The sequence below is a fragment of the Hyaena hyaena genome, unplaced genomic scaffold (genome assembly GCF_003009895.1).
Source record: "Hyaena hyaena isolate Hyena2069 unplaced genomic scaffold, ASM300989v1 scaffold_13, whole genome shotgun sequence".
NCBI lineage: Eukaryota > Metazoa > Chordata > Mammalia > Carnivora > Hyaenidae > Hyaena > Hyaena hyaena.
In genome coordinates, this window is record NW_024080645.1 from 1821474 (window position 1) to 1834474 (window position 13001).

At 53.2% G+C, this 13001-nt stretch overlaps 1 protein-coding gene across 1 annotated transcript in view; it reads left to right on the forward strand.

Moving 5' to 3' along the window:
- Positions 1 to 13001, forward strand: part of TICRR (TOPBP1 interacting checkpoint and replication regulator) — a 46446-nt gene extending 33445 nt beyond the window's left edge. Inside the window, exons 16-22 of the mRNA XM_039216641.1 lie at positions 4095 to 4185; positions 5725 to 5786; positions 6634 to 6768; positions 7343 to 7500; positions 9065 to 11135; positions 11247 to 11372; positions 12018 to 13001. Of these exons, the coding sequence (XP_039072572.1) occupies positions 4095 to 4185; positions 5725 to 5786; positions 6634 to 6768; positions 7343 to 7500; positions 9065 to 11135; positions 11247 to 11372; positions 12018 to 12130 (2756 nt within the window). The 3' untranslated portion in view covers positions 12131 to 13001. The remainder of the gene's footprint in view (positions 1 to 4094; positions 4186 to 5724; positions 5787 to 6633; positions 6769 to 7342; positions 7501 to 9064; positions 11136 to 11246; positions 11373 to 12017) is intronic.

The window sequence follows — 13001 nt, forward strand, 5'->3', positions numbered from 1 at the left end:
TGATTTTTTTAAAGTATTGTAGGATTTGCTAATATTGCTTAATATTTGCTAATAATGTATTGTTGGTTTGCTAATATTTTGTGAGGATTTTGGCATTTGTGTTCATCAGAGATACTGGCCTGTAGTTTTCTTTTTTGTAGTGTCTTTGGTTTTGGTATCAGGGTAATGCTGGCCTTGGCAAATGAACTTAGATGTTTTCCTCCTCTTATTTTTTGGCATAGCTTGAGAATTTGATTTCTTTTAATAATTTTTATCACTTTATTCTTATTTTGTTCATACATTGTTTTCCTGATTTATTTCTTCCTGATTAAAAAAAAATTTTTGTTTTAATTACTTATTTCTGAGAGAGAGCGTGAGCAGGGGAGGGTCAGAGAGAGAGGGAGACACCGAATCCGAAGCAGGCCACGGGCTCTGAGCCAGCTGTCAGCACGGAGCCCCATACGGGGATCGAACCCATGAACCATGAGATCATGACCTGAGCCGAAGTCAGACGCTTAACTGACTGAGCCACCCAGGCGCCCCTCTTCCTGATTTTCTTAGCTCATTGAGCACATTTAGAAAACTTGATTTAATGTCTTTGACCAGCCATTCTGATGTCTGGGCTTTCTTGGGGATTGTTTCCATCAAATTCTTTTTTCCTGGAGATGGGTCTTACTTCCCTGTTATATACTTTGTAATTGTTTGTTGAGGATTGGATATCCTGAGTATCATAATGTGGCAGCTCTGGAAACCAGATTCACCCACTCCTGGGGGCTTGTTAATCTTGGCATATTGAGGGCTTTAGCTTTCTTCGTTTTCCAGACTTACAAAGCATGTATTCCATATTGTGTGTGGTCACTGAAGTTTCTGTTCTGTTATCTCTGGTTTGCCAGTAACCAGAATAAGATTTCCTTAAACTTCTGACTCTAAAAAGGGAAAAACAAGAAAGTATTCTTACCCCTTTAAATATTCCCATAGCCGCATTGGGGAAAGCAGCTGCCTCCCGAGACGTCCCAAACTAAGGCAAGTGTCTGCACCCGCCCCTCAGGGATCCACCAGATTGACAAAAGCACACAACCCCAAGTTTGGAGGACAAGGTCCCTACTGTCCACCCTACCACCAGCCACCTGCTCGCAGGATGTGGGACTCTCCCCCCACGGCTGTGGTGGGGCTGGGGAAAGGAGATCGTAGCTTCATGCATGGTGTTCCCTTACCAAAAATCAGCAGCATCTTCCTTGCATAAAGCATGTCCCTCGTTGTTACACGTAGCCACATGGGTTCCAGAGTTCCAAAATACTGGATTCTGATTGTTTTCCCCCTAGTTTACTAGCTGTTTTGGTGGAGAGACCAACCCCTCGCATCGTACAGCACTGGTTTGTGCGACATCCCTCCCCCTCGGGGTTACAGTTGGTGTCTTCTAACCGCCTCCTTCACATTAATACCAACTTCACTTCAGTAGTATTGAAACACTTCGCTCCTATAAATACAGTTGTTTCCTAACCCCTCCTTTGTGCTCTGCTGTCATATGCATTACATCCTCGTACACTCTGTGCCCAGCACCACCAATGTCTAATTATCGCTTTATCTTTCAACTCCTAGGAGAAAAGAGTTACAAATGAAAACGGCTTCTGTGCTGTACGTTGTACTTACTCATGTACTTCCTTCACTGCTGCTCTTTAAATCTTCCCACGGATTTGCCTCACTCTTGGGTGCCCTCTGCTCTCAGCCTGAAGGACCCTCTCTAGTATTACTCGTGGGGCAGGTCTGCTACTTAAAAGTTCTGTTTTGTTTTGGGGGGGGGGGCGGTGTTTGTTTTTAACCTGGGAACGTGCTAATTTCTCCATTTTTGGACAAGAATTTTGCTGGACACAGAATTCTTGGTTGAGTCTTTCCCCTTTCAGCACCTTGAATACATCATCACATTGTCTTTCCTCCTCTCTTTCTGATGAGAAACCAGCCCTTTGTCTTCCGGAGGATCCTCAGTACTTGGCGAACTCCCCACTCTTTGGCATCTTTCAAGATTCTTTCTCTTTGACTTTTCACAGTGTGGTTTGGGCAGGTGTGGATCTCTCTGACTTTATCCTTGGGCGGTTGAACTTCGTGGTTGTGTAATGGCTTTCATCAAACTTAGGAAATTTTCAGCCAGTATTTCTTCAGATGTTCTCTTTGTTCTCTGTCTCCCCTCTCCTTCCGGGACTCCCGGTCTGTGGACGTTGTGCTTGATGATGTCTCACAGATGCTCGAGACTGTTGTTCTTCATGCTTTTTCTTCCTGTCCCTCAGGCTGGATGATCTAAATCAGCTCGTCTTCACATTTGTTGATTCTTCTGCCGTCTCCTATCTGTTGCTGAGGCATTCAAATACATTTTTCATTTCTGAACTTTTGAATTTCTGTGATTCTTTTTTAGGATTTCTGTCCCTTTCCTGATATCTATTGGGCGAGTCCTCCGTGCCCTACTCCCCCTTAGTTCTTTGGATGCGTTTCTTTGTGGTCTTTGAACATTTCAAACAGCTAATCTAGTCTTGGTCTAACAAATTGAGTATCTGGAATTGAGAGAGACACAGGTCCCAAAGGTGCGGTGAGAGAGAATTAAGAAGCAGGGGGCGGAGCCTCTCTAGGGGCCAGAGCACCGGTCTCCCAGCTCCAGCCTCTCTCATTTTGCTGCGTGTCTGATACCAGCAAGCACCTATAACATAGTATTGGGCATCCTGACAGGTCACGCACCTGCAGCGTGTTCCCTCCTGGGTCATGAGTATGCCTGGCACCCTTATGATGTCCTTCTGGAGAGAACGAGCAGTCCTGGCGGCTTTCCGACCTGGGGATGGAACTGCTTTCAGTTCTTGCTGCTCTGACCATTTCCTTCAGGACATTGTCACGGCGCCTCTGGCTTCTTGTTCTCCAACATGGAATTCCTCAGGGACAATTGCTGTTGACTTTTTTTCCCCCTCCTTTCCTGCATATGGACCAAACTCTTTAATTTGCATGTCTCATTTAAAAAAAAATTTTTTTTTTAATGTTTATTCTTGAGAGAGACACACACAGAGTATGAGCCGGGGAGGAGCAGAGGGGGAGGCCCCGTTCCCAGGTTTCCTGGTAGTTAGGCTGTTGCTGGACCCAGCTGCCCCCCCCCACCCCCCCACAGCTGCACCGGTTACAACTGCTACCAACTGGTTTCGGGTAAGTGCTCCCTGGAAGGAGGTCATTCGCACTGGGTGAGTCCTGAGGTCACATGGAGACCACCCTTGTGTGTGCACTTGAGATTTTGGGGGTAACTGCCAGACAGGTCAAAGGATGACATCTGGGCGTGGGGCTCTGGAGGCGCCCCTTTCTCATCGGGCCCCATTCGTAGGCCCCTGGATGGCGGTGTGCAGAGTGATTGCAGGCTGTTGGTTTTCAAGGCTACAGGGCTGGGGGCGGGGCGGTCGGGACTGGGGCAAGATCACGTTCCGTGGGGTTGGCTGTTGTTCCCGGGATTCACTATTTTTCTTAGGTAAATACTCCATGGATTGTTGCAAACTGGTTTATTTCCAGAGTTCTGAAAAGGCTGATTTTGCCCAGTTTTACCCAGCGTTCTCATTCCTTTTATGGAGGAGAGTTATTTCAAAGGCCCTCAGGCCGCGTTCCTGCCTGTGTCACTTCTCTTCCTGGTCACTTTAACTCCTCTACACTAGTCCTTCCTTGAGCAGCAGTCACCTACCCTCTGCGGAAATGCGTGCCGGCTGGGGGGCTCTCGCTATTCAGTGTCCTAATATCTGCATGGTAATGACAGCGCTTTCACACGCTCTACATCATTTCATTGTAAATATAAGGACTACTGGTGAGATGAGTGCTTACTAGCCCTGATTAGTATTTGTATTTTTCAGAATTGCTTATTAGATTTTACAGTATTTTTACACTGGCTTATTATTTAATCTCTAACGCTGATAAACTGTTGTGTCCTGTGAGCCCTGTGGTTAGACTGTAGCCCCCAAACCATCAAGACTCCCTTCAGTCCAAACAAACAAAAAGCACTCCAGCGTGAGTAGTAAGCCATACCGAGTTTCAGACCTTCCCCCCCTTCACCTCGCTGCCGCTTCTTGATAAGGTTACTGAAACTGATGCTGTTCACATGTTAGGTTACCACAAGCTGCTGACTAAGAGTGTGGCTGAGACTCCAGTACATAAGCAGGTCTCCCGAAGGCTTCTTCACAGACAGATCAAGGGCAGGTGAGTAACATCCTCGTCAAGCTACTTCACGTATTCACACAGCCTTGCGAGTTACCTTGTAGGCCACCGCCCACCTTCTCAGGCCCCTGCGACTGACTTCTTAGCTGTCTTATCACCTAAGAGCATTCAGCATTCTGTAACCACGGTGCGGGCTGGAGACCATCAGGATGTGCCCTTTCGCCTCCCCTCTTTCACTCGGCAGAATTACTTGGAGGCTGGTCCATGGTGTCGTGTGTCCATATTTCTTCCTCATTGGGCTGGTGGGGGATTGCTGAGAAGCATTCCATCAAATGGGTATTCCACATTTATAAACTTCTTAAAAAATTTTTCTTCAGAGAGCATGTGTGCACACGCACACACGTCGGAGAGGAGGAGGGGGAGGGAGGAGGGAGAGAACCCAAGCCGGCTCTGCCCAGCCCCCTACACGGGGCTTGATCCAAAGACCCTGGGATCATGACCTGAGCCAAAATCAAAGTCTGGTGCTCAACTGACTGAGCCACCCAGGCCTCCCCTCCACAATTTTAAAAACCATTCATCGGGGCACCTGGGTGGCTCAGTCAGTTAAGCAACTAACTCTTGGTTTTGGCTGAGCTCAAGATCACATGGTTTGTGGGTTCGAGCCCCACGTCAGGCTCCGTGCCACCTGCTTAGGATTCTGTCTCTGTACCCCTCCCTTGTGCGTGTGCTCTCAAACAGTTTTAAAAATCTTAAAAAAAAATTGTTTTTTTCTTCCTCTCTCTCAGCCCCTCCTGTCGATGCTCACACTGTCTTTCTCAAAATAAAAAACTTAAAAACAAACAAAACAAAACAACAAACCTCAAGGCACCTGGGTGGCCTCGGTTGGGTGTCCAACTTCGGCTTAGGTCATAATCTCATGGTTCATGAGTTCAAGCCCCATATCAGGTTCTCTCCTGAAGCACAGAGCCTGCTTCGGATCCAGTGTCCATGGCAGTGCCGGAAAGTTTGTCGTGCTGAGCTGCCCCTTTCCTGGTTCTCTGGCTGGAGGGCTGCCTTTTCCTAGGCAGTTCTGCTGCCTGTTGACATACGGGGTTGTCCGTTTCCCCAGCACCCAGTCCGGGATCCAGAAAGCAAACAGGGAACTCTGGGAGCTCGTTGTGCTGTCTCTCCTTGGGTCCTGCGGTCCCCAGCCACCTGCCTCCTCTTGTCACTGTTTAACCTGTAGCTCATCTTCATATAACATCCAGGGTTTTTAGCTGGACTTAACAGGAACGAGAGGAAATCTGGTCAAGGTTTCATCTTGACCCTATCTGTGCACAGATTTTACACGTGTACAGGTTACCTCCAGGATAAATTGCAAGGAGAGAGATGGTGGGTTAGAAGGCATACATATTTTAATTAGTTTTTATGTTGCAAAACCACTTTCCAAAAAAGTGTTCTAACCATCTCGCTTGCAACCATGAAGAGAGCGCTTGCCACCACTGGTGTCCTCGAGCCCCGTGGTCTTTGCTGCTCTGCGAGGCTGACTGTGCATGAACCGTGCATGATACTACATAATCCCCGTGCTTGTTACTCGTTAAGGTCCTCCGAGCCTGGTCCTGATATTGACGTTGTCGAAGAGTCCCCGGAAAAAGGAGCAGACGGTATTACCTACATTTGTTTTCTGTTGTTTTCACTAGTTTCTGTGCAAACCTCTGCTGTTGCTCAGCCTGTCCTAAGATAGTGTGCAGACACTATGACAGCTCGGGGGCCCGGTACATGGTCTTTTACACAGAATTCCCTGAGGGAATTCCCGGAGAAACTTTTTTTTACAGAGTAGGAATGCAGTTCAGGGTTCGAGCTGACACGGTGCGATATGAAGTGCTGTGCCTTCTTTTAAACGTACACATAATGCAGGGGGTTCCAAAGACAGACATTTGGGTTTTTTCCAAAGACAGTCATGTTTTTTAATGACTCAAGTAATTTGTTTATTGTAGAAAAATCAGAAAAGTAATTTGTTTGTTGTAAAAAAAAAAAAAAAAAGAAAAGAAAAAGAAAATACAGAGAAGCCAGATTTTTAATGATGCTTGGTAATCCCACAACTCAGAAATACTGTTAACGTTTTAGCTTCACTCTTACAGGTGTCGTTTCTATACAAATGTATGTATTATAAACATGAAAACTGCAATTTTTAAATTTAAAAAGCTTTTTGCAAAAGTCACACTGTACAAACCCTTTTTCTACCCGATATCATGCATGGTTAAGAGGGCGGCAGTCTGAGACTTCCGAAGGTGACAGTCTAGAGGGTCAGTGGTTTTTCTGAACCTTGTCGGAACCGTATGTCCCACCCCTTGTCACTTTGTTACAACACTCCGGAAGTCTCAAGGTCAGTAATTTGTCACCGTTCCGCTTTGTATGTGGTATTACGTAAATTTTACCCATCTCCTATACGGGCACATGTAAAAAGCTTACGTTTCTCCCTGGTTCCTAACTGTGATTCTGGTTTTGTAGAAATAGGCCTGAGACGAAGTCCTCGCATCAAGCAGCTGTCGCTCAGCAGGACAAATTCTGGTTCCTTCTATTCTGTGTCTCAGCCCAAGTCTCGAAGTGTGCAGAGAGTTCACTCGTTTCAGCACAACAAGTCAGGTAACTTGCTTGCCCACCACCTTCAGAAGACTGTGCCTACTTGGCGGGAAGTGTTTTGGGGAAAAGAAATCTAAAATTTGACATTTTCTTCCTTGACATCTGAGCAGTAGAACAGGTATGTTCAGTAGAAGGCAGAGTGCTGAACAACACGACTCTTGCCCCCAGCGTCCTTCCTTCGGGTCCTACAACGGGCCATGCACACTGTCCTTTCCGCAACTTATTCATAACAGCTGATCACCCCTTATGTCCACCGTGTGTTCATATTCTACATTCAGGTGTGCTAGGTGGAAGAGGGCACCTGTTTGTCCTTCATTCCTTCATCCATCATTAGTTTGGATCATCAGATAATGGGTCTTTATGTTTACAAATTAAATTGTTCTGCTTGCCTCACAATAAGTAAGGGCTGAGGTAAGCACACACTCTTATTAAAATTCAAGATGGCAGCAGTAACTGCTGCCATAATTAGGTGGGATTCCCCACTCCCAGTTGCTCTAAAAAATTATCTTCTTGCATGGACAGGCTGTTAGTATTGGGAGGGCAGGAGCTGAGAAGAATCACTGTTTTTGACTTGCAGACCAAAGAGAAAACTGTCCAAACCGAAGTATTCGTTCTCCCAAGAGCCTGCTTTTTGGGGCTTTGTGTGGTATGGCCAGTCCCTCAGAAAAGGGTTCAGCTCGGCCTCAGAGGACTTCAAGGAGCACATTGGGTTCTGAGATACCTACAGCTTATCAGGTATAACATTTTGATAATGTTTAAAATAGCATGGTCTTGAGGGGGAAACAAATATGGCCCAAAAAAACCCCCTGAGAACATGAGGGACGAGAAAGCGGGTGATCTGTATAGATGCTAGTATACATTTGGGGGATGGTTGGGTTGATTGAGACGACTGACTATTGGGTTTGTAGGGATGTAAGGCCGCAGTTTGGCTGAGGCCACGGCGGTAGGGGGAAAATAGAAATGATCTCCTCTTGGTTTCGTCCACCATTTTGATCCTGCACCATGTATAGGCGCTCCTGACATGTGCAGGCAGCACTGAGCTGTTGCCCTCGCACTGCCCAGCCCTCGCCACTCCCTCAGGCCTGGCAGGCTCATTGATAAGTGCTCCTCCATCCCCACAGTTCCCGCCCTCCTTCGCTTCTGCCTGGAACATTTCAACCGCCTTTCCCTCTCGGGTCCATCCTGCCCCCAGAGGCCAGAGTGAGCTTTCTGACTGCAGCACTTTGCCTGAAGCCCTACAGCCCCTTTGTCTGTCAAAGCAGGGTTTTCTGAAAATGGAATCCTTAGGCTAAAAAATAATTTTTGTTTGGAAACCCAGCAAAGTGCTTAGAGTTTGGGGCAGGACATAGAGCTGTGGATGGGTTTGAAGGCCCCAGATCTCCAGAACCAGGTTCAGTCTCCCCCAGACGGGCAGGGGCCTCCATCGGCTGAAGGCAGGCTGCATGTGGGTCCGCAGGCAGCTGCTGGTTTTCACTTTAGGCCTAGAAAATGCTAGAGCAGAAGCATCAGAGTTCCCTCTTCCCCACGTTCCCAGCTTTGGCCTGTACCTGCTGATACCCATTCTTAATGACATAGAACTCACTGTTCGGTCCCTCCTTCCTGCCAGCTGGCTTGTGCTCCCAACACGTGTTGTCCCATGCATGTCCCTGTCAGTGCACTGGTGCCACCGTGTTCCCGTCCGTGCCTCACTGAACACGAAATACCCACTAGACCAGGAGTCCCTTGAGATGATCACGATAGGCATCTGACCTGCTTTACCTGTTGGAGTGCATACCTGCGTTTTGCCAGAAGGAAGGGAGATGTTTTTTGGGGGGGGAGGGGGGAGTGTCCTTCCTGAGACGTCATCTTTGTTGCTGGGCCATCTGTATCCATCGATTCCATCCCCCCAGTCCCCCCACCCCCCCAACACACGGCCTGGCCCCGGACGGTGCAGGGCAAGCAAATGTTGAAGGCAGGTGAACAGCAGATGATGTGACACCTCAGAGCTACTTCAGGAGGAGGGGCGCTCTGGGGGAAGAGGCCAGGGCAGGGGTGGAGCGCTTCACCATTCAAGGCCAGGCATGCTTTAGCTGTAGTGTATGCATCTGAAGAGAACTCTGGTCTTAGAACCAGGATTAGATTCGGTGCTTGGTGCCAGGAAAAGACAGTCTGTCACCTTTGGAAGTTGAAACGTGTTACTCTCTGAAATCCAGGTTAAGGATTTTCCCCTGTCCCTTTCTGAGCGTCTCAGAGGTGACAAATGTGCCGAAGAGCAGATGGGTGATGGCATTCAGGTACTGATGTAAGCATTTCTTTACAGACTCCTAAGAAGAGTTACCAGAAGTCTCCAAGCTCTTCTAAAGCGACACCTAGGTTTCCTCGTTCGCCACGAACTCCACTGTGCACCCCCGAAAGCCGGCAGAGACCCCCTACCGAAGTGACCCCTGCCAAACAGGCCGTTTTCAAGGAGTCCTTAAAAGACTCCTCACAGGACTGGGATTCACCATCTCAACCAGCAGTCACTCCTCAGCGAGGCCGCTCCCCTCTTGAAAAGATCCCCAGAACCCCCAGGAGGCCAGGTGGTCAGCCCGCTGGGATTCCGCAGAAGTCTACGTGGCCACTCTCGGCCAACTCCAGTCCAGAAAGTGCCCCCTGCCCTGCAGCCCCCAGCGGGAGCGCGGGTCCCGGGCCTGCCGGCTCCTCTCCGCAAGCAGCGGCCTCGGGGGCGCGGAGAGAGACACCTCCAGAGCAAGAGCACTGCGGTCCCCGGGGCTCCGGGCCCCCCCAGGCCGGGGAGCTAGCGCAGAAGGGGAAGGAGAAAACCGCCTCGGCCCCCAGCACGCCGGAGGGCACGAGTCTGGTTTCTCCCCCTCCTCCGGAGAAGCCTTGCGCCTTTCCCTCCGCCGACGTCTCCAAGACCAGTCCCTTTCGGAAGTTTTTGATAGCCCCTCCTCCCCCCGGAGAACCGGACAGGAGCGAGCCCTGGAACGCCCCCCGTGGAGCCTCGCCTCTCTCGGGTCCTGCGCCCTCCACGCCACCTGGAACCCCGCAGAGTGCCCAGCCTGCCCCCGCGCCCCCTCTGCCCCCTTCTAAAGCTGGGAAAAGGCCCAGAGAGGCCTCTGATCTTAAAAGCAGCTTCCGGGAGCGCCAGCCCAGCGCCTTTGCGGCTCCCAGAGCTGCCACCACAGACGCCAGAGAGAACCAGAAGGAAGAGCCCCTCTCTCCTCCTCCGTCCCCCGAAGGACACAGGCTCTGGAGGGACTGGCGGCTGTCTTCTCCCCTGCCACTGGCGCGTGACTCGGAGTATCTCACTCTCCTGGATGAAGCGGAGCTCAACGACGCTGATGGCTTGAAATGTGACGTGGCCCCAATGGGAGAAGACGAGAGGTCGAGGACGGGGGTTGCCGAGGAGAAGTCTCCGGCGAGCCCTGGGGTTCGTCCATCCCCGCCTGCCCGCGGGCCCGGCTCTCCCCCAACCCCCTCCTACGCCCTGCGCTGCACGGCCGACAGGAGGCAGCGCCAGGCCGCCGCGCAGCTGGAGAACCTGCAGGCGTTGGCTCGGCTTCCAGAAGCCCCTGCCAGCCCGCAGGCCTACGAGGTCGAGCTGGAGATGCAAGCTTCCGGCCTGCCCAAGCTCCGCATTAAAAAGATCGACCCCGGCTGTCTGTGCGAAGCTGAGCCCCTCCGACAGGCGGGGGGCTCCCTGGGGGACGCGAGCTCCCTCCCCGGTCTCGGCCCACCCCGGGCTGGCAGGTCCTCAGGAAGACCCGAAGCCACCTACGTGTCCCCGCCCTGCCTTCGCCCCTCGCACAGCACCCCTGGCAAGAGCGGGGGACAGACGTACATCTGCCAGTCCTGTACCCCCACCCGCTGCCCCTCTAGCACCCCCTCTCCGTTTCAGACGGACGGCGGTGTTCCCTGGACCCCGTCTCCCAAGCACAGCGGGAAGACCCCTCCGGACAGCATCAGAGACTGGCCCCGGAGGAAGCGGGCCGCGGGCGGCAGCTCCGCTAGGAGGGGCGAGGTTGGCGCCGACCTACCTGCAGGGGTGTCCCTGCTCGAGCCAGAGAGGAGAGAGTCCAGCCCTGAGCTCAGCATCAGCAGGACTCCCCTCTTGGGAGATTTCGAGCTCGAGGGGGTGTGCCAGCTGCCAGACCAGTCACCTCCCCGGGACAGCACGCCGAAGGCCGAGGAAGCCTGCTCCTGGGGCCAGTTTGGGTTGGGTTCCAGGAAGAGGCTCCTTCCTGCCGAGGAGGAAACAGAGTGTCAGGCAAAAAGAGTGTGTGATGGGCTGAGAGGAGAGAGCGAACTCTGCGCGAGCGAGGAGAGGTCTCCGGGCACAAGAGCACCGCCCCTGCCCTCCCCGGGGGACGACGAGGTGTTCGTGCCAGGTGAGGCCGCTGCCGTGGGTTTCCGGGGGTCGGGGAGGGCACTCAGGAGTTGCTCCTTGAGAAGGTCTGGGCCCCCCTGGCCTCGGGCCGAGCTCACCCCCGTCTCCGTAGGCTCGACGCCCCCTGCCGCCTGTGCCGTGCGGAGCGGCCTCTCCGCCAGCGGGCTGCAGGCCCTGACCGGGTCTCCGCTGCTGCTCCAGGGCCGAACGCCTTCCTCTCGCTGCCCCGAAGCCAGAGGTAACTGTTCGCGGAAGCTCCTGGAGGCTGACTGCAGGGGGGCGGTGCCGGGCCCCGGGGTCCGCTCAGGGCTGCCAGGCCGCTTTGGGGAGGAGTCCTGGGGAAGGCCCGAGTCCGAGGACTGTCCCTGGAGGGGGGGTCACATGCTCTTCCCAGAGCAGCTGTGCGTTAGAATGCCACCAGGTAGTGGAGTGGGGACCTCAGATCCTGATGTCTCCAGCTTCTTGCAGGGGTGGCAGGGGCGGCGTGGGGACAGGTGGCACGCTGCGGGGACAGGTGGCAGGCCGGCAGCGTCCCCGCAGGGCCCTCCCCGCCTGTGCTGCGGTACAGGGATCAGCCTGCAGGCTCCAGGCCTCCATCTCCTCAGCCCCGGGCTTGCTCTACTGAGCAAGGTCCCCGGGAACCAGAGGGGACTGCAGGAGGTGGAGCCTTCGGCGGCGCCTTTCCCTCGAGGCTCAGACTGAAGTCACGTGAAACAGCACAAACCCCTGAACGTACAGCTCCAGCTGAGGGAGTCTGAGCTGCAGGTCTTAGCTTTTCCTGGTATTCACTGCGGTCCCCCCGGTGCGACAGCGGGGAGGGCGCGCGTGCAGCTCCGGCCCCTTTCCTCGGGCCCGTCCTCAGGGACTCCCTGCGCTTCCCTAGGTGCGGACGCGGAGCTCTGCCCCGCCACAGCCGAGGACTCTCCCTTCAGCCGGGCCTTCTCCAGGAGGCGCCTGGTCGGCAGAACTTACACACGGAAGAAGCTGATCAGCTAGTGAGGAGGGAGCTGGCCGGGGACTTCCACCCTCAAACACTACGGAGCGTGGCCGGAGCCCCTGGGTCCCCGGCACCGAGGACAGGCTGGGAAGTCCGGGGGGCTCTTACCATAAGGAATTCTTCGCCCAGAAGCTCACTGCATGCGGGCCTGACTGCTCTACCGCCTGTGGAACCCTGGGCCTGCCGCGCAGAAACGGGCCTAACCAGGGCTCGGTGGGACCGAGCGAGTTCAGAAGCTGAGGATGAAGTCAGCCAGGTCCCCAGGCTGTCCCAAGGGTGGTCAGCTATCAGATCCCCCCAACCGTGCCTTAGGGTTTGTACTCCCCTCCCACACTGTGCCCCAACCCACCACCCCTGCCCCTTGTTGGGGGGCGGAAGTTAGGCCACATGGAAGCGTAAGGCCAGGCGCTCATTCCCGCCCTGGCCTCCGAGAGACCAAGGCAAGTCAGTTCCCCACCCCAGCCCCTTCATGGATCCTTCACGAAGCTGCCCTTGGGCTGGGACCCCAGCGGCAGGGCTCATGAGCGAGAGCATCACCCCCAAGCTGAAGGCTCTGTGTCTGACAGCAGAATAAAGTCCTCTCTGACTACTCAGCACTTCTGTTCCCTCACTGGGGCCAAGCTCTAACGGTTCCTGGAGCAGCCACCGCCCCAAGTCTGCCCTGACAGTGCCCGCCCGTCCTCACCATGAGCGGGGGGAACCTGAGTCCCACAGCGGCCTCGTGCGTTCCAAGGAGTAGCTGGCGGGGCCCTGGCCCGAAGTTCTGCACCAGCCCTGCGGTCGCAAAGGCTTTCACCCCTGTGGTGTCCTCAGCTCTGATGCTAGCGTCTTGTAAATCAAACCAAGTAAAAACTCCCGTTCTTCCCTTCA